Below are 21,172 nucleotides of genomic sequence, written 5' to 3' on the forward strand. Positions count from 1 at the left end.
ATGTTTCTTTGAGTTACTGCAAAAATATGTTGTCATATCCACAAAAACTGGCATAAAACACTTTTGATGCAGCTGACTACCTTTAATGTGTATTTCCATACTGCTCACTCTGGCATTTTCTCAAGATACCTAAACTTTCCCTTGCTGAATGTTTCATTAATCAGCCTCATTTTCTCCTATTAGAGTATGGCAGCCCTCTGCTGGTCACTTTTTCTGGAATCAGCTTTGGAATAAATAAGAGTAATAACTGCAAGCATGATGCAATTGACCCCAGCTACAGGAAGATTTGGTTGCTGGGCTTTTTACAATGACATAGGTGATGGTGTCTCAGTGTTACCATCTGAGAGCATAGTCTGAAAGCAGTTTTTGAAAGTTTTTATTCTTGGATGGCCATCTTGAATGTTACATAGTCCAACTGGAATCAAAATTGGGTCCCTTACTGAAAGGTGCCTTCTCATTTTCAGACATTTTAAAAATCCAGTGAGGAATCTTTAGCAGCTTTAGAAGTGGACTGCAGAGAGCTAATAGAGTAATAATATTCAAAAAATGTGGAATATTACAGTGACCACTTGATTAGCATTGTCATTGCAATACACTGACGTTGAAGACTACATGAAGATGGATAGAAATTCATTTTACTTTTTATAAATATGTATAACAGACCCAAACCCAGGTAATCAATAATACATAAATTAGAAGCTACTTCACTAATGCTGTGTCTACTATGTCATATTTTCTTGAAACAAACATGGAAAAAGTTTACAGTCAGCTGCTTTTTCAAAACTGCACCTTTAATGATCTGTTTTCCTGATAATTCCCCCACAGTGCAGCTTTGTTTGCATGCTCCCGAGGACACCTGTTCCATGAAGTGGAAAACTAGTAGAAACTGAGGGGGAAAAGAAAGTTGAAACAACCTATATTCAGCTTTGTATTGTATAATGAAGTCACTGCTTAGAAAAACATAGGTTGTTGAAAGGCTCGGTTCATTGGATCCTACTGAGCCTGTGCCGGTTCCCCGCAGGAAAAGTGGCGAATATTTAAAGCAGTCTGTCAGCGCCCACGGCAGCTGCTCCGGGGGTTCTGGCAGTGACCCACTTAGGAGGGTCTGCAGGAGAAGCACCGGCACCTGGGCTCGGTCTGGGGGGATGCGGGGTCTGCAGCTCCGTGCTGAGAGTGAGATCCTTGTCAGGCGGCAGAAAAGCAGGAGCACTCGTTCCGAGTTGTTATTTCATCTCTGTTCACATTAGAGGATGCCATGCAGGCTAGGGCTGTATTTTGCTTTTTTGTTTTTTTCCTCTTGGATTCGCTTTATGGTAAAAACCTTAACAAAGCGTGTGACTGAACTACCCTTGGCATGAAAATACAACCCAAGCTGTCAGGCTGCTTCAGAGAGCTCTGGCAGAGGGAAGGGGACAAAGAACAAAACCAGTTTTTCTTTACGTATAGCTCACGGCTTTCTGTTACACAACACTGGAAGGTACAGCGGCAACTAAAAATTAAATTGAGGCATCCCGGCCCCCTTCCTCCGGCCCTCCCGCCGCGCTCCCCGGGCCAGGAGCGGGGCGGAGCCTTTCCTCGGCACTCCCCGGAGCCGCCGCTGCTGGAGGAGCGGGCGGGCGAGCCCCCGGGTTCCCGGGCCCGTGCCCTGAGTGAGGAGCGCCGCTTTTCCGCCCTCACCGCTCCGGAAGCCGAGCCCTGCCCTGCCCGCGGCCCGACCCGGGCCCTGAGGCACTGTCTCCCGCGCACCCGCTGCGGGGCTCGGGCGGCTCCGTGTCAGGGCTGCCGGGCTGCCCCGGCGGGATAAAGGCGGGGAGCGGAGCGGGCCCGCGGCCCACGGTAAGGCGGGCTCCGGGGCTTGGGTGAGGCGGCCCGGCGGGCTGCTGAGACGTTTGTCCCCGCCCTCTTCGCGTTGGTTTCTTTGTTTCTTTTAAATAAGGTCTCATTTGGTGGTTTTGGGGAGACCGCAAAAGTTTTAAGGGCAGCAGATCGGTGCAGTTGCCGTGTCCGTGCTGTATATAATCCCGTTTGTCATTCTTGGGGGGCTTTGATTTGAGTTTTCGCAAGTAGCTGTTGCTTCTCACATCAGCCGAGGCAGGTGAGGAGCCGTGTGTGATGGTGGGGACAGGAAGATCTATGCTCAGATCTTCCTGGTAGGGCTCCGGGGGCTTGGAGGGGTGGCGGGACTCCTTCCCCTGCACCAGAAACACCTGCACTGAGGGTCTGTAAGTTCAGACGATGGTGAATTTTACCTGCACGCATCCAGGGTCCAGGCCTGTGCCATTGGCTTGGCTCTGCTGCCTCACTGCTCGTCCATCTTCTCAGGGCTCCTTCTATGTGGCTTTCTTTGATTTTGTTTTGTAAGTACGAAGTCAAAACTGCAAAATCAAGCAGCTATGCTGTGTACTAAGATTCTCACTAGCCAGTACAAATACTAAGTTTGTTTTAATACGTGTTTGCTTCTTGCCTAAAATGGGTGTCTTGGGATTTTTTGTTTTGTTCTGTCTGTAGCAATGGCTTCAGGAACGGCGCTGGTTTACGATGAGGAGATGACCACTCATAAATTACTTTGGAGCGAGTAAGTCACTGCTGTCCTTTTTATGAACAGATTCTTACTAGAACTTCTGTACCAAGCAGATGTAGTTTTTTTTTACTGGAACTGGAAATACCTAGAATGATAGAAACCCTGCCATTTTTCTAGTAAATAACACCTCTTTCCTTTTGGAGTTTTATTTTATTCTTAATTTGTATCCAGATGCTATAATGATAACTGAAGCTGGATTTGAGAAGTTGTAGGCTTCCAGTTTCGTAGGCCTTAACAAGAATTTTTAGCTTTAGGCATCTGAGTAGCTCTCTAAATAAAGTTAAAGCTAATTAAATTGTTTATAAATTGTTTAATTGTTTATCATTGAACTTGGAAAAAATATGTAGCTATAATTAGTCAGCTGAAACCTGTCAGTTACATTCAATCAGAAATTGGTATATGCCACTTGCTTTAATTTACCTAGTTACACCAGTTCTCTGTTCACCTCCACTGTAATGTACAGCCTTTCATTTCAGCATTCCTGTGTCTGTAGTTCAGCATTGCTACTTTCAGTGGTGAGAGAGGGAACAAAAAATGATGTTTCTGTGTTTCTTTTTTATTTAAGAACCATATGTATTTTTTCTGCTTACGTATTTTAGAACCACATTTTGGCACAATTACAAAGCAAAAAGTATTTTAAGATTTTATTTTTCTTTTACTCTATCGTGTGCCTCTATGCAAGTAATGAATCCTCATACAATGGGAGGTTAAAAGCTAAGCATTATGAAGGGTGTGTGTTAGCTGTCCTGTTATGGTGCTATAGTAATATGATTATTGCTTATTTTTAGTCCTGTTTGTGACATTGAAGTGCCAGAAAGATTGTCATCCTCCTATGAGCGGCTTAAATATTATGGTATTGTGGAAAGATGTGTCCCTGTGCCTGCCAGAGAAGGAAGTGAGGAGGAGATCCTGTTGGTTCACAGGTCTGAAACTTCCTTTCATCACCATTCAGATTAATTCAGTGAAATAACAGATCTACTATCTCCAGGTCAACAAATCCCAGTAACCTTAGTGGAAAATGTGTTACACTTATAGTTAGATTAATAGTGTTGGGTATGGTGTAGGTCCTGAAATATGATTGCAAAGAAATGCTGCCTTATACATTAGAGTAAAAGTAAATTTCTAATTAAAATTGGTACAAGACCTTAAAAAGCATAGCAAAATGAGTATTTCTATAGAAAGATAAGAACCTTCTCTTTCTCCCAAGCATCTTGGAGACAGAGTGAACCAAACAGAAAAACTTTGTAAAATTAAAAAAAAAAATTCCAAAAAAAAACTTTGTAAAAAACTTTGTAAAATTCACACACTGATGACTGTCAGAGTCCTCATTTAGTTCTTGTTGGGATGGTATATATATATGTAGTGTGTACTGCAAAATAGACAAAGAGCCTTTTTTTGAAAACAAATGCTTTTGCTACTGGAAAAAGAAGACTGTCATATACATAAGACATCCAAGAACCCTTGCTTTCATTGCATTCCTTATTTTTTTCCCTCTATATCCTGCAACGAGTGTTCCAGAGTATCTACTGGACTTGTGAACTCTCACAAAAAGCCCCTTTTAACATATATACTCTTACTTTTAATTGCATTTTGCAAAAAAACACCCATATTTTAGGTCTGTTTGCTTAGTTAAGCATTGTGTTAATCCCCCTCTCTCTTCTGCAGTCCAGAACATCTGGAAGTGGCAAAAAGCACTCAAACAATGAATGAAGAGGAACTGAAAAGAGTCTCTGGAAATTATGATGCTTTTTTCTTTCATCCGGTGTGTAAGCTAAACTGTTTCCTATACTGAGTTACAAGTGTTTGTGGTTTTTTGCATCTGAATGGCACTTTTCTCAGTAGGGAAAAATTAGCAATACATTTTTTGCTACTAGCAATGCATGTTTTGCTTGCTTATATTTATTAAATTATTGTTATGTGTTTCAAGTTAATATACTGCCGTAATTTAAATTGGTTTAAGTGTCCTGTCATCTAGTTTGTAACTGCATCATGCTGTTGTAGAACACTACTCAAATTTTAGGTCTTTTTCTGTCACTTGATGTAGACTCACTGTGGTCTACTCACTGTAGACCATTACTGACCTGCATTATCCCATTTTGCTAACAGTCACTCTTAAATGCTGTGCTACCAGGTAATAGAGATTGTCTTACGTGTTTTGTTTCTATGAGGTTTCGTTCCTTACATTCAAAGATGCCATATTATTCCACTAGTCAGCTCAATATGTCCTTCTGTTTCTTAACTGCTCAAGAGAGAATATCATTACAAAAGGATATGACAGTCACAGGTGAACCTATTAGAAAGAACACTGGAATTTGTGCTGTAAAATTGTTTTCAACAATCTGCTTACAACCTCAGTAGGGTAGACTTAAGTCAAGACAGTTTACCAGGGGTGTAAAATCATGCCATATGTGGTTTATAAATATGTAAGGGGTAAGTGCCAGGAGGATGGAGTCAAGCTTTTCTCAGAGGTTACTAACAATAGGACAAGGGGCAGTGGTTATAAACTGGAGCATAGGCAGTTCCATATAAATATTAGGAAAGATTTTTTCACTGTGAGGGTGACAGAGCACTGGAAGAGGCTGCCCAGTGAGTCTCCTTCCCACCTTCAAAACCCACCTGGATGCATTCCTGTGTGACCTGCTGTAGTTGACCCTGCTCTGGCAGGGGGGGTTGGACTGGATGATCTTTTGAGGTCCCTTCCAACCCCTAACTTTCTTCTATGATTCTACAATTAGTTTAAAACCAGCTGATGGGTGATTGGTGACAATTAAGAGATTCTCTTTTTTCAGAATACTTACCGCTGTGCCAGACTAGCAGTAGGAGCAACTTTGGAGCTGTTGGATGCTGTGATGTCAGGAAAAGTATGCAATGGAATGGCATTAGTAAGGTAAGAAAATATGTAAGAAAGTCTTCGCTTCTCCCCGAAATTTCCTTTGTTGTGAGTAACCATATAAAACTTGGGTTTAGACCTCCAGGTCACCACAGCCAGAGAAATGCAGCTAACGGGTTCTGTTTGTTCAACAATGTGGCTATTGCAGCAGAATATGCAAAAGTGAAATACCATCTACAGAGGTAAGTGCATGGCTGACCCTAGAGAAGCTTAGCATATGGAAGGAAGGCATTTAGATGACTGTTTGATAATGTATTGCTTTAGATTATTGTCTAGAGCTTTCTGGGTGTCATGTAACTTTTGGGACAGAAAGATATTATCTGTACCTCCTTTACATCAAGATGATGTGGTTCTTCTAATTAATGTTTTCTTGTACTGATTATTACAGAATCCTGATTGTTGACTGGGATGTGCACCATGGTCAAGGAACTCAATATATATTTGCAGAAGATCCAAGGTTTGAAGGATATTTTATTTATTTAATATGTTAAGTGGTTAAATATTGCTTTCCTCTGTAATAAATAGGATTTCTTAACTTTCTAAAACTAGAATCTTACAAACCATTCTTATTATTTTAGTCACACTGTTTTCACTTGTTATCAAATAAAGGGAAAATTCTAACAAAAAGAAATATGTAAATTTATTCCATTGTAAAGAATAACAATCAAAATGAGCAATATGACCACTTTGGTTAGCTAATAGTTAGATCCCTCAGTGACAGTACTGAGGTAGTATCACTCCTCTCTATTTGGGAATCTCTCAGTTCATGTATTCAAGTAGTCCTTGGATAAAACACATGAGCTTTATATTGTTTTCTGAAAAGTCACAGAATTAGATCCTTGAAACAGGTCTGCTCTTCTGAAAATGCCTTATTTTGATGAGAAGGGGTTGCATGCATACAATGTTTTTTTAGCTGTTGTCCTAGGTTAATTTTGGCATTGGACCCACTGTACCAAGTTTTGCAGTCAACAGTCCATTAAGATAACTAAGAGAAAAGAACAGTTCTGTTTTCACACTTTCAGTCAATACAGCCACCAGGATCAGGATATAAAGTTGCTTTCAGGATCTTTTCCTCGAGTTGGATTTGTTTCTTGTATCTTTCAGTGTGTTGTATTTTTCCTGGCATCGCTATGAACATCAGGAATTCTGGCCATCACTCAAAGAATCTGATTATGATGCTGTGGGTCTGGGAAAAGGAAAAGGTTTTAACATAAATTTGCCTTGGAATAAGGTAAATATTGTTTTCAGCACAACAAAGCAAATGCAATAGCTTTCTATCTCATGCTTGACATAACACTTGTCAAGAAGTGCACTGCTTCACTTGCATGGCACAGTCTTGGCACAGTGTGCCTTCTTCCTGTCTATACAATGTCTGCTAAGAAATATGGCTCAGAATATGATAATGTTTAAAAAGAAAAAAGAGAGGGGGAGAAATATATACATGTTCTTTTTCTTTAATATCTTGCCTAGGCACCAAAACAGAAAGTGTTTCAAGGCATGAGAAAAATGGTGGCTATTTCTGCACTTAAATGGAGTTTGTTTTCCTTGATCTCATAAGGTTCCCTTATCTTTAACTTTTGATACTATCTCTCCCTGAAGTCTTTAAGAACCTTAGAAAATTTGCTATTCCAACTGGAAAATATGACTCGTGCCTCACATTTTGTAGGTTGGGATGGGAAATTCGGATTATCTTGCTGCATTTTTCCATGTGCTGCTTCCAATGGCTTTTGAGGTAATTTTTTACTGCTCTGCTGTTTGAATAGAAAAACCAAAGACTCTTTAAGCAAATACCCTTCGACTGTTGTAGAAATGCAGTAGCTCCCAGTAGCAGAGTTAACACATTGTTTCTTCTGGTATAAATAATGTTCTGATTGACTGAATAATATTTACAGAATGCTAGCTTTTAAATAATCAATATAATGATCAGCAACCTCTCCATCAGGAGTGAAAATAGTATAAAAGGCTAATATAATTTTTTATTCAGGCAGAATCTTTGTTTCTGTTCATATTCTAGCTGAAAAAACAGCTGAACATGATACACTTGAAATCCAGTACAAAATTGAAAATAGGACATAAGAATGTGCTACCACTCTCTCTATTTTATAACAGTTTGATCCTGAACTGGTTCTTGTCTCCTCTGGGTATGATTCTGGAATTGGAGACCCTGAAGTAAGTAACTTGTGGCCTTTGTGTTGTCAATCATCAATCTGTTTGTCCTACCTCTTAAATGTCATGTGATTCCTAGGTGAACTTGCTTTGACCAAGCTAAAAATGCATGTTTGAGTCTTTAGGATGACCCTAGCTCATTAAATACTACAACAAAACATGTAAAGACAAATTATCACATAGGCATAATGAATGTGTTTGGTTTTGCACCTTCCTTTAATGCAGTTGGTTGAGCATTTTATTAGATAAAAAGAGAGGCAAGTGTCCCAGTATTCCCACTCAGACTCATATATTTCAGATTGTATGGGGGGATAGGGATTACTCATGGTTTTGACTCAAGGATTTGTCTCGGGTTTTTTTCTTTGTTTAGGGTCAGATGAATGCCACTCCTGAGGTTTTTGCCCACCTTACCCATTTCCTGATGCAGTTAGCTAATGGAAAGCTGTGTGTCATCCTGGAGGTAAAGACTTTGGAAATGTACTCCCATTGGAAGGGTCTTTGTACTAGAGCCATACAGTGCAAGCTTAGAAGCTAGGAAGAGAAACTTCTTAAAATAGTAATTTATTCTTAATTTCTTTTTTGAGAATGAGGAGTGCAAAATGGCTAAGTTTTGACAATGCTCTTACACATTAAAAGAAATGCATGTCTTAAAGACTGATTCTTTTTTTAACTTACTATGTTGAAACAGAGAAGAACATATACTCATTGTTCAAAAAAACATATCCTCCACAGATCTGTTCAGTTCTGGTGAACAGTGACTAGTCTGCTACTCAAGATAATCCCAAAATTCATTAAAATTTATTTAGTGTGTTACCAGTGTTTCTACAAGTATGTCTTACTCCAGGAGAGTTCAAAAAACCTGTAACTTCAATATATTCCTACTTACTAATGGAATCCTCACTAGATTTCCTCTTTTTTTTTTTATTAAAAGCCTCTATGCAAGCTTTTTTTTTTTTTTTAAGAACTCTTTCTGAAAAAAAATTTAAAATGTTTCATTCTTCTGAGGCCTAAATTTCAACTCCCTTGTTCTACTGCTTGTTAAAAAACAGTGGCTTTTCTGGTAAGTAAGCATGTGGCAATGGTAGTGCCAACATCATCTCCAAGAACAAGCTGTTAATGCATTGATTCACTTGACCTCTGTTTTCATGACCTTGCTTCCCTCATCCTTGAGGCAGATATTTCTGTCTACTGGCTGAAATGCAAATAAAAATCCTCTTCTAACACAGATGATGTGACTGCTCCACGGGTGGCATGCAAGAAGCAGTCTGTCAGCTGCAGTCTTCAGTCTAGCTTCAGTTCTCCAAATTCTGCCAAACCTTTAGAACAACTATATGTTAAGTGTCAGGCTCTGGGAGATTTCCCTTAAACAGACATTTTAGATAACAGTGATAGCATTTGCCTTCTGAGGAATCTTCCACGAGAATTGTTTGTTTCATGGATAGGAATGGAGAAGGTTTATGCTTCTAAGGCTTCCATTGTAAAGTCATGAGTGATTTCCAAAATGAACTGAACCATGATAAAGTGAATTGACTGATGGGGAAGTTCAGCAAGTAGCCTCTAACTTACTGTTTTTATATTGAAAACCCCTGACTTGTGCTTATATCATCTTCCATTTCTGTAAATTCAGAATATTTCAAATGCTCTATTTATTTTCCATTATTATACTCAGATATATGTTACAAGTACATGTTCCTTACATGACACAAAATACTTTTTTCTAGGGTGGATACCACTTAAAGTCATTGTCTGAATCAGTCTGCATGACTGTAAAAACTTTGCTTGGAGATCCTGTACCTCATATAACTGGAGAAATGGCACCTTCTCTAAGGTAAGGATATGAAGAATTTTAGAACCATCCATGTATTTATCAAAGAGACTAAAGAAATGCATGCTGAAACAAGGTTTTAATATCACAGAATCATAGAGTGGTTTGGGTTGGAAGAGACCTTTAAGGGTCATCTAGTCCAAGCCCCCCTGCAGTAAGCAGAGACATCATCAACTGGATCAGGTTGCTCAGAGCCTTGTTGAGCCTCACCTTGAATATCTCCAGGGCTGAGGCCTCAACTACCTCACTGGGAAACCTGTTCCATTTTTCCACTACCCTCATGGTAAAGAACTTTTTCCTAACATCCAATCTAAATCTACTCTTCTGTAATTTGAAACTATTGCCCCTCATCCTCATTGCCCCATAGGCCTTTGTACACAGTCCTTCTCCAGCTTTCTTGTACTTCAAGTACTGGAAGGTCACTGTTAGGTCTCCCCAGAGCCTTCTTTTCTCCAGGCTGAAAAACACCAGCCCTCTCAGCCTCTTTGTAGGACAGATTTTCCAGCCCCCTGATCATTTTCATGGCCTTCCTCTGGACCCATTCCATCAGGTCCATGTCCTTCCTGTACTGAGGGCTCCAGAGCTGGATGCAGTACTCCAGGTGAGGTTTTATCAGACCAGAGTAGAGGGGCAGAATCACCTCTCTCGATCTCCTGACCCCACTTCTTTTGATGCAGCCCAGGATGCAATTGGCCTTCTGGGCTGCAAGCACACACTGGTTCATGTCCTGATTCTTGCCCACCAGCACCCCCAAGTCCTTTTCCACAGGGCTGCTTTCTATCTCCTCATCTCTCAGCCTGTATTGATAATGAGGATTGTTCTGACCCAGGTGCAGGGCCCTGCACTTGGTCTTGTTGAGCCTCATAAGGTTCACCTGGGAGCACCTCTGTGGCTTGTCCAGGTACTTCTGGGTGATACCCCATACCTCTGGCATATCAACAGCACCACTCAGCTTGCTGTCAACTGCAAACCTGCACCACTCAGCTTGCTGTCATCTGCAAACCTGCACCACTCAGCTTGCTGTCATCTGCAAACCTGCACCACTCAGCTTGCTGTCATCTGCAAACTTGCTGGTGGTGCACTCAATCCTGCTGTCTATATCATTGATAAAAATGTGAAACAGTACAGGTCCCAGTATGGAACCCTGAGGGACACCACTTGTTACTGGCCTCCATCTGGACTTCGAGCCATTGACCACTGCCCTCTGGATGTGACTGTCCAGCCAATTCCTTATCCACTGAACAGTTGACCCATCAAATCCCATATCTTTCCAGCTTGGTGAGTAGGATGTAGGGGACTGTGTCAGAGGCCTTGCAGAAGTCCAGATAGATCACATCACTAGGTCATCCCTTGTCCACTGATATAGTCACTCTGTCATAGAAAGTCACTATCATCAGGCAGGATTTGTCATCAGTGAAGCCATGCTGGCTGTCTCTGGTCACCTCCCTGTCCTCCATGTGCCTAATCAGACCTTCTAAGAGAATCTGCTCTATGATCTGCCCAGGCACAGAGGGGAGGCTGACAGTTTGGTTGTTCCCAGGGTCCTCCTTACTACCCTTTTTAAAAATGGGTGTAATATGTCCCTTCTTCCATTCACTAGGGAATTCACCTGACTGCCCTGACTTTCAAATATCACAGAGAATGGGTTGGTGACTGCATCAGCTCATTCTCTCAGGGACTCTGGGATGTGTCTCATCAGGTTCTCTAGATTTATGGATATTCAGATTCCTCAGGTGGTCACAAACCTGATTCTCATACACAGTGGGAGGGACTTCACTGCCAGAATCTCCACCTTGTGTTTTTTTTAACTTTGGAGGTGTTGGCAGAGGTTGCAAGTGAAGACTGAGGAAAAAAAGTTGTTGAGAACCTCAGCCCTTTCCTCATCTGCTGTAACTAGCTCACCATTCTTGCTTTTCAAGGGGGATTATGTTTTCTTTAACTTTTTTTTTTTTCATTGACATACCTGTAGAATCCCTTCTTGTTATTTTTCTCATCCCTTGCCAAGTTCAGCTCCAACTGTGCCCTGGCCTTCCTGACCTCATCCCAACAAGTTATGTTTCCTGTGTTTTCAGTAGTGCTGTTACCATTAATCATGTTTCTTTTGTAGTGCTGTTGAATCTTTTCAAAATGTGAGAGCAGCACATAAACCCTACTGGAAATGGTTAATGCATGAAGGTAATAACTCTTTCTTCAATCAAATGTGATAGGTAAATGGATTCATAAGGACATTTAAAATAATTAATACCATTGGATTAAAGTAATTGAACTACCAGCTATTCATCAAGTGACCGATGAAGCAGTTTGAGGCTTCATTCAAGACCTTCAGCTGACCTGAAAAGAACTCCTGAAGTTGGCAAAAAATCATGTCAAAGAGTAGTGCTTTGGTTTCTCTATTTGAGAATGCTGTTTTCTGTGTCAAAATCAGGGCTGTAAAGTGTATTATCATTTATGACCTTTCACTACATTAAAACAAATATGCTGAAAAATAACATCTGTGAGAGGAAACATTGTAGCTAGTGCTAAATAAATGTAACCAAATATTAACACACATGCTCAGGAATCAATACATGTGAAACCCCTCTTTTTTTTCTTTTTCTTTTTTTCTCTAGACACATCATTTTTACAAAATTTGAGCACCAAATCACTTTTACTAAAGAAGGCTAACCCAAATCCTGCCACGGAAGATGAATTTAAGATAACTAACAATGATGAAGTTGTCAAAGTAGAAAGATTTTTGGAAATCCACATGAAAAACATTCTATTCCCAGTGCCTCCCATCAAAACAGCAACAACTGACTCTAAAGCTTCACCACATTTGCTCACTGTACCTGTTCATTTGGTGAAGGAAGTGGACCAAAATGAAATAAAAGGTCTTGTCAGGTTGGTCATATCTATTTAATTTTCAACATAATTATGAGGATGAGAGGTCTCTGTACAGACTATCTACCTCTATCTCTGATGTTTGTTGCTTTTTTTTTTTTTTTTTTTGCCTCTGCTGCTGTTTTTGGCCTTAGTCTAGGCAATTATAGCCAGTTTCTTCCTTTGAAAAATGAAGACATTAGTCTTCATTTGTTACAACTTGTAGCTTTGAAGTCCTTTAAAGAACTAATCAGAATACTTTTAGAAAAAATTATTTCAATGGAGATGTTGCAAACATTTTGATTTAGAAACAGATTTTGCTAAGATGGACCATTAAAGCTCTGTATTTGCTTTTAGCTGGGAAAAACACCACATTGCTCTGATTTGAAAAGCTCAATTTGTTATCTTAGAACGCCAGATTTTTGACAGACCTCTGTTTCCTGAATATTATCAGACCTTTTTGTTTTCTTTCCAGTGGAGAATGGAGACAGGTTTAGAGAGCTCGAGACTATCAGGCAGCAATGCTTTAATCTTCCTGCTAAAGCTGGGTTTTTGATAGTGAATGTGTAGCACCTACACAAAGTGTAACCCCATCAATAATAACTGCTGAGTAGCATTTTCCTCTTTGAAAGCATTGCTGCCTCTAATGTAGTTCTCCTTTGTATAATTTATTTTACAGTGGCTTTTATGCAGACCTTGTGAAAGAAGACAAAGTTTTGCTCTCTCTTGGCAATATGTTGGCTGTCCTAGATAAAATACTCAGGAAGGAGGTAATAATAAACTCTTGTGATCTTAGGGGGTGGGAGAGAGAGTCAGATTCCTCAGATTTCTGCTTCACTATATTGTTGCCTAGATACTGGTTACTGTGTCATTGACAGCTCCACTAATCTCAGCTAGATATGTTTAGCTACAAGAGTGAGTATAGAAGTTGAGAAAACAATTATTTAGGGATAATTGTTAGCCCCAAAACATCTTTCCAATGATCTTTGGGCAAGACATTGTCCTGCTTTTCTGCAGTTACAGCAGATGAGTTAGTGAGAACTTTCTGATTTTCTTCAAGCCTTGGGGGAGCAGAAGTTGATCTATTGAGCACCAGTGAGCAGCAGCAAGAAATCTGAGCAAGAAATGTCAAAAATGCTCCTGTCTCAGAGCAGAGTTTTGCCTTCTCTCTATAGGAAAGAGTTTACTTCTGCATTACCCTTCATTACAAGATGCTATGCTATGTGCAGCTGCATCCACTTACCATTGTTTGTACAGATATTTAGTGAAATCTATTTTGATTTACACACACACAGTGCTTTAGTGGAGCTGTAGAAAACAGCACCATATGCTGTAATTTTGAACAGAGTAATTCCAGTTCAGCATTTTGATTCTTGCAGGGTCAAGAATATAGAAAAGGCAGGCTCAGAGGGTGCATGTTTGTATTTTTCCTTCTCCAAGTTTTTATATATAGAGGAAAACTGCAAGCAAGTTAAGAAAATGAAAGATTATTACATGATCATAAACCAGTCTCTCTCTTGGAACTAAAAACTCTCTTTAGAGTTTTAAAATCTTTTTTAGGCCTGGAAGGAAGACTAACTGGCCTCTTTCTTGTAAGCCATCTTCTTGCTGTTGGAAGTCACATATGTAGAACTTGTGAACAAATTGCTAATATAGACTGCACATAGCTCTAGAAAAGTCTTTGAATAGATTAAAAAAATGGGAACTGACAAAGAGAAATAGAACTTCTCATGAGTTGAAGACACTAAGATGAGCGTTTTGTGTTGACTAATACAAAGAGGAGTGGAAGCATCCATTATCCTTTTGCTTAGATTCCTTCAGAGTGACACAGCACAAATGAAAACTGTAAGGCTGACTGAGTAACACTGTCATTGTATTTTCCAGAAATGAATAGCTTGCCTAGGTTAAAGAAAGGGTCAGAATTAACATTCAGGGGCAGCCTCCTTTTCACAGGGTTTAATTTTCTGATGCAGTTTGCCTCCTGGCACGCTGAGGTATCCATTCTGCTGACTATCAACAACACCAGGAAAGATGCTCTCCTGCAAAAGAAAGATGATCCACCTGCAATAGCTATTTTTACAGTTGCCTTTCAGCCTAGCACAATACTTTTGAAGAAATAGAACAGCTCTTGGTGTAATAATCAAATACACCCTTTCTGCAGATAATGGTAACCCTACTATGATAGATCATTAAGATCCCTTTCATACAGCTGTAGCTTTCTTTGAAATACACATTAAAAGTAAAAATATAGTTGTTACAATAAAGATTGACATGGTCTTGTGCAGCATTATTTCTGAATTAAAAATGTATTTTGTAGGTGTGCAATGGAATTGCAGAATCACCTGTATCTTCCATTTCTGGTGCTGTTGCACTAAAACATGCTGTTCAGTTTGGATTTCAAAGGTAATTTTAATCTTTTATGTTTTATGTCCTTAGACAAAAGTGTGTGACATATGGCAAATCCTTTGAAGGTTTCATTTTAAAAGAAATATCATCTCCATATGCACAGCAGTTTCAATATTTAGTACAGACAATAATGTACATGCCAACAAAACCTTTTTGCCTTACCAAAGGCCAAACGTTGTAGGAATGACTGCTGGCTCTTTGTCAGGTTTTGATTGCTTTTGGCCTGAGGACATTTGCTTGATTTTTATCATTTCTCTGTAGTATTCAGTGAGAGAAAAGGATGTCATAAATGTGTTTTCTTTACACTTCTAATGGACCAGGTTCACAAACAATATACATTCTTTTATGCATTTAATGTACATGCAAACTCTTTAAACAGACTGCACTAATTAAAAATGTAACTCATAGATGTAAATATGTGTATATTTTACATTGGTTTCTGTAGGGTGCTTTGCATCTTTGTTGGAGACATGCAAATCATACCAAACACAGAAGATGGGTAAGTTTTCTTTTTACTTCAGGGAATCAGATCCTAAAGGATCTGTGTATGATGGAATTTGCACTGAGGATTCAATCATGAGCTGATGTTTATTAAGTTTGTCTTGAGACAAAGTACAAATTATCCCCAAATCTATCTATAAAGACAAACTGCTCTCAGTGCCACTTCATGAGTTTAGTGGTAGGTTCAAAGTATAATCTTATACTAATTGAAATTTAGATTATTTTTGAAAATATTGAAAATATAAAGTAATAATTGCCTTCTTTAAATAGGGTATACCCTTCTATAACTGCAGGTGACACATACTGCTGATGCTGAGTTCCTTATTGAAAGTCATCTTTACTTATCTCTAAATTTTTTTGCCAATTCCCCTTTTTCTTAAAAGTACTTTGCCTACAGTCTTTAATACTTATTTTAAAAATGCCTTAAAAGGATTTTAGTTTCAATTGATATTTACATTATGGCATGTAGTAATGCAAATAGTTATTTGCTTCTGTGTTACAAATTATTTAAACTATGATGAAAGAAAAGATCTCTTAATCCCATTGGAAATAGTTGGTTAAATACTTGAATGTGCTTTTATTTACAGAAAAATACTCATTATACATATTTGTGACAAAGAACAGTCTGGAAAAAACAGCTCCAAGCACTATATTTCTCTAAACTGGGAAGAGGTAAGATTAATTTTCTGGAAACAAGATAAAATGTTTGTTAAAAAAATAGTATTTACAGTATTATTAAAATAATAATTACTAAATAATTATTAAAATAATATTTACAATATTTACAAAATCATAAAATGACACTGAGAATTACACCCCTAACTGCAATTTGGACCTTGAAAAATATTTTATTTTCTTGCCCTTGCCAGGATACCACTCCTTCACAGAGCTTTAAAGTGTCCTGGAATATGTAGGTTTGAGGAAAGAAAGAATGTAGCTACTGTGGTTCATCCTCAAGAAGGCAGTTATCAGGCAAAGATACTAAGGAAAAGATGACTAATCTGCATGTTTAATATAGAAATTGCTGTGAAAATAGATCAGTATCCTGTTTCTTAGGCTAGTCAAAAGCTTTTTGAGATTAACCTTATATTTTGCTTTATAGCTGGGACTCTGGGGCTTTACATTTATTCTAAACAATTTCTCATTGTTGTTAAAGGATGCTGAAGGAAATGACTTCTTTTCTGCTGTACTTGGATTCATTCTTCCTATAGCATACAGTTACCAGCCTAACCTGACAGTAATAGCTGTTGGACCAAACCAGAGCCTTGGAATAAGTGGGATTTCTCTGCTTTTTGCTTTACTGGGAGGATTAGCCGAGTCTCGAATTTTTGCAGTGATCAAGGTAAGAACTGGGGCTAAGCTGTGATGCCTCAAAGTGCCAGGGGTAGAAGATCAATCAAGCAGCAGCATGCTTGGTATGAAGTGCTACAAACTGCCCAGGAGACAATATTGGCTGTATCTATACTGGCTGTCTTGGTACCCATAAGTTCCCACTCAAACAGCCCAAGTTCTCTCTGGCCTGAGAACAAGACCAGACACAGACACACACTGAGCTGTAGGTGGTCTGCATGACTGAGAAGCTGAGGTGTGAATGCAAGCCCATGGTTGTGCATGTAGACAGTAGGTGTTCTGACAGTTTGTCACAACGTGGGAATCAGCTTCCCTTTCCACCTGAGTTTCACAGCTCAGAGTTGTCTCCTGAAAAAAGATTTCTGTTGTTTATATTGCCTCTTTCCATCAAATGTGACTGAAAGCAGCCCATGGTCCTGTTTATCATAAAACACTAAATTTCCTCTCCTCTTCCCCATGCTGTATTTTATTATACATTATTTCTGCCATGCAGAAGATCAAGGACATAAGCCTTTTTGGTTTAAGTTATCTTAATTGCCATAATACATAACTTAGGACCAGTCTACCTGAGCTTCATGTTTCTCACAGAGTACAGGAAAGGAAATAAAGGAGTAACTTTCCCTAATCTAGTTTTTCTATACACTACTGCATTAAGAATTTTAAATTGAGTAAATGGGATGCTGTATCCAGACCAGTGTGTGATAAATGCCAGTGTATCTTCCATGAATTTGTCTAATCTCTTAAAGAGCTCGGTTTATACTCTTGGTCTCTGCAGCATCTTGTAGCTGTGAGTAACTCAATTTCCATATGTGTCCTGTGAAACAGTAACTTTTGGTTGTTTTTGTGTCTTCTACTTCTTCTTTAATGAAAAACAATGAATAAGTGTTAATGTATGCAATTTTATTCAAATCTGTTTCTCAGCAAGTATCTGATTAAAGACATACTATTCATTAAGCTGCCAATTAAGTAGATTTTGACATACTTTATAGTCTTCTCAAGTGTAATTTGTTTTATTTTAAATAAAACTGTCTTGTAAATTGTCTAACCTAATATAATTTGTACATTGATGTACAGTACCCAGAGGTAGTGTATTTGCACATTACTAATCAGAAGTGTGAAACTGAAAGAGTTACTGATATGCTGAATGGTAAACTCAGAGATAAAAGGAAGTTAGCCATAGGTATTTAAGAAATTACTGAGACTTGTATAGTGACACTCTGCAGGTAGCTTCATAGCAGGGTTATCTAATATGTGGGGATTTTCCAATGTGTTTGCTTGGCTTTTTAGAAAAAATGGAAAAAGAACTCTTATATTTTAAAAATAAATTAGTTACAGTCTTCAAAATAAATGCTAATAATCCTCATATACTATGGACACCTCAGAGTATTATTTCTCTGAGCAAAGGACATTGATCTATACTGACAGAAGTCCAAAAAATGTTTTGATGAAGCAAAATGCATCACTTTTCTACAGCTAGAGAATAAATGATGCATGAAGTAAACAAGCTTCTCACTCCCCTTCCCTCCTAACAGTTTCTATTTTTAAACCAACACTGTTTCTTTTCAATCATAAAAGCAAAACTTTTTGAAAAAAAAAACAAGTTCTACAGGAGAAAAAAATAACTTAACTTTGTCAGAAAAAAACACTCGACACATTTTTATTTTAAAATTGAAAGCTGCTCATTGCTACTAACACTAGCAACATAATTACATAAGCTTGTTTTAAAATATTTATTTCTGAAACAAACTTGGGTCCACAGGAGTAATTATTGTTTTCTCAAACAGGATACAGAGAGAAATCTAATTCAAAGTGTTGAGAAAGCATTATTGGGTGCTTCTACACCTCACTTTGGCATCTATGTACCTCCTACTCAAGAAAAAGCAAATAAAATAAAAACATTAAGAGACCAGTTTCAGCAGGAATGGAAAATGCTTCAGTGTTCAGGTACGTTGTCTGGTTTTATCTTTAGTTCTTATTAATACCTGCAGGCTTGTGAAAAGATTATAAAATAGAGATGGATCCTGTAAGTCAGTTGTATATTAAAGTCAGGGGGAGAACATAAATCTAATGTGAAAAGGATGAAACTCTGGTTTTAGTTCTGCCACTTGAGCCAGAAAGCACCAAATCTCGCAGCATAACAGCTGTACCCTTCAGAACTTTGAATACTGTAACTCCAAAATTTTGAAATGAAAATACCAAAATATTAGGTGCTTAAAGAGCAGTGTATAGGACGTGTGCTGGCTCTGATTCTAATGTGTTTTCTAAATATTGTCCAGAATAAGGTGACTTTGTTATTCATTCAACTTGTCCACAAATCACTTAACAGTCATGTCATGTTTAAAGTACACTCACCAACAGCTGAGGATTGGGTACTGCATTTGTACTGGCATCAGATTAGGCAGATGTGAATGTTTTCAAGCATATTTGTCTAGAAACACTTCTTTACTGAGTAACCTCTGGTTTTCAACAGAAAAAGCAATTATAAAGGTAAGCATCTCTCTCTGAAACAAAGTGCCCTGCTTGCTTTCAGAAGAAATGGCCAAGAGCAGTGGTCTGATTCCAATAAAAATATTCTTATGGGGCTGGGAATTACAATATGAATTTGATTAGTAACTCTGTCTTACTGATGTTCTTTTCAGTGAAGGATGAGATTTCAAGGAATTGACTTCAGAATCACTTTATGCAGCAGAAGGAAATGTGTTGCAGTTCATGTTGCCTTCTAAATCATCAAGAAAAGAAGAGGTTGATATCTGAACAGAATTTTTTTTCAGCTGGAGAACTGTGCTTCCAAATTCTATACTGGCACTCATTATTCAAGACTGACACTTGAAAACAACTGTTGTACTTTATTACTGCAAATTGGAGACTGTATCATTTGTGACAGGCATCTGAAATGAGCAATCATAACAGCCAAAACATTTTAATATTATTCAAAATAATACCAGAGTGCTTGCACTGCTGCCACCACCCCCATTTCACTGGGATTTAAAATTTAACATCAGGTTCTTCAGATTAATGAAATTTAGTTTCATAATCTGATTCAAAGGATTCACCTAACATGGTGAAGGAAGAAAAGCAGCTGAACAGTTAAAGTAATGTATGTCCTATGTCACACCAGTGAGGATCCAGTTTAATTTCCTGAACTATACAGGGCATGAGAGAAAGAAGAAAAATATTTTGCATATACAAAATTACAAATATGTAATTAAGTAGCGTAGAGAGGACTTCACTCTGCCTTCTTTTCAAATGTAAATTGTCTGTATAACAAATAAGCTTCCCAGAGACCTGGTAGTGGCCTAAGGCCAACATGTGAATTCTCAAAATTAAACTTCCTGAGGCAATCACCAGAGCATGCCTTGTTCTGCAGCATTCCACATCTTATTTGGGGCTTGTGTGCAGAAGTACTTTCTTTGTTACTGTAACCTCAGTCATGTTGATTTTGATTTTAAAAACTTTAGATCACATTTGTTCTGGGGCCAACTTGACATAATTTGAATTACTAAATCTGTCTTTCCAGTTGTCTTTTTATAACTGCTCCCAGTGATTTCCTTCTCTTTTGTACTGGTTTTCAGTTATTGCTGGATGGACCCTATACTTGAACATTTTGAAATTAAGGTCTGTTTCAAAAGGAACTAAAAGACTAAATGTTTGACTAGATGTCAAACATTTTCACAAAAAAAAAGTGGAAGAATACAGGGTTTAAGTTCTGAATTTCTTTAAAAGTCACTTCAAACTCCATGCAGTATTTACTTTAGCAACAGCCAAACTTTAACTTGAAGAAGTTTTCAAAATGGGAGATTTATTTGCATCTTCTCTATCCCACTCTCTGAAAAAAAAACAAACCAAAACATGGTTATTTGGCAATTCAGGATTTTCAAGGAAAAAGCTTTCTCAGATATGGTTTCCACGCTTTAGATCCTGTAATCAGATTTGAAATTAATGTTACTTGTCTTACAGCATGCACAGGAGAACAGTCTTTTCATTTCCATTTAGTGGTTTTCATACAAATAACTTAGAAGAGCAACAAGTAAAATGTCATAAATCTAACAGAAAATCAAATATCTTAACAGAAACAAACACAGAAACTTGAATATGTTTGGCTTTTTTCCAATATGTTTTTATCCCAGACAAAATCAACTTGGTTTTTCTGCTAGAAGTCAGGAAAATCCTTCCAGGGAAGAAACGAACTTCCCCTTCTCCCATTCAGCTGCATTACCACAGCCACTCTCTGAATAAAAATGTTTTTATATGTATTTTTCTAAGACCTTAATAAAGTTTATTAAAACATGAATTATGAGGAAAAGAAATGTGTTATTTTCTGAGAATGAGACTGCAAATATTGCCAAATGACTGCAGTTGCGTTCTGTGCGCTGGGGCGCAGTGCAGTCGCGGTTGGCTCCGTTCCGGCCAACTGTAAATGTACCGTCCCGGTACTGTAAATCGTGTGACAAGGGCACGGCCCAAGTACCGCACAAAGAGTTTAAAAACCGTGGACCGTTCAACCCCGCGTTTTACCTACCGGGCTTTGAACTCCTCTACGGTGAGGCCGGCCCTGAGGTGTGGCCACGCTCCTGCCCCTCGCCACGGCAGTTAC

At 38.5% G+C, this 21,172-nt stretch overlaps 1 protein-coding gene across 3 annotated transcripts; it reads left to right on the forward strand.

Annotated features, from left to right (window-relative positions):
* Nucleotides 1-1,590: 1,590 nt before the first annotated feature.
* On the forward strand, nt 1,591-20,869 carry HDAC10 (histone deacetylase 10). 3 transcript variants are annotated; one of them, XM_071733796.1, is made up of 21 exons: nt 1,591-1,887; nt 2,509-2,575; nt 3,370-3,504; nt 4,247-4,343; nt 5,371-5,468; nt 5,549-5,653; nt 5,860-5,928; nt 6,576-6,702; nt 7,138-7,203; nt 7,581-7,640; nt 8,008-8,097; nt 9,359-9,465; nt 11,570-11,637; nt 12,072-12,342; nt 13,001-13,091; nt 14,639-14,724; nt 15,173-15,226; nt 15,816-15,900; nt 16,385-16,570; nt 18,363-18,522; nt 19,218-20,869. In XM_071733796.1, the coding sequence occupies exons 2-21, from the start codon at nt 2,511-2,513 to the stop codon at nt 19,241-19,243; spliced, it is 2,046 nt and encodes a 681-aa protein (XP_071589897.1). In that variant the 5' UTR covers nt 1,591-1,887; nt 2,509-2,510; the 3' UTR covers nt 19,244-20,869. The 3 variants fall into 3 exon arrangements, 2 of the variants coding, with proteins under 2 accessions (XP_071589897.1, XP_071589896.1); XM_071733795.1 differs by having other exon boundaries at nt 1,591-1,836; XR_011723941.1 differs by lacking the exon at nt 19,218-20,869 and having other exon boundaries at nt 1,591-1,836; nt 16,440-16,570; nt 18,363-18,501.
* Nucleotides 20,870-21,172: the final 303 nt, after the last annotated feature.

The sequence above is a fragment of the Heliangelus exortis genome, chromosome 1 (genome assembly GCF_036169615.1).
Source record: "Heliangelus exortis chromosome 1, bHelExo1.hap1, whole genome shotgun sequence".
NCBI lineage: Eukaryota > Metazoa > Chordata > Aves > Apodiformes > Trochilidae > Heliangelus > Heliangelus exortis.

Excerpts from the sequence above, each read along its gene's own strand:
- HDAC10 (XM_071733796.1), top strand. The coding sequence starts at position 2,511 with ATGGCTTCAGGAACGGCGCTGGTTTACGATGAGGAGATGACCACTCAT. Across the intron at positions 5,469-5,548 it reads AATGGAATGGCATTAGTAAG|ACCTCCAGGTCACCACAGCC; the intron begins GTAAGAAAATAT and ends ACTTGGGTTTAG. Across the intron at positions 15,901-16,384 it reads TTTCTCTAAACTGGGAAGAG|GATGCTGAAGGAAATGACTT; the intron begins GTAAGATTAATT and ends TTGTTGTTAAAG.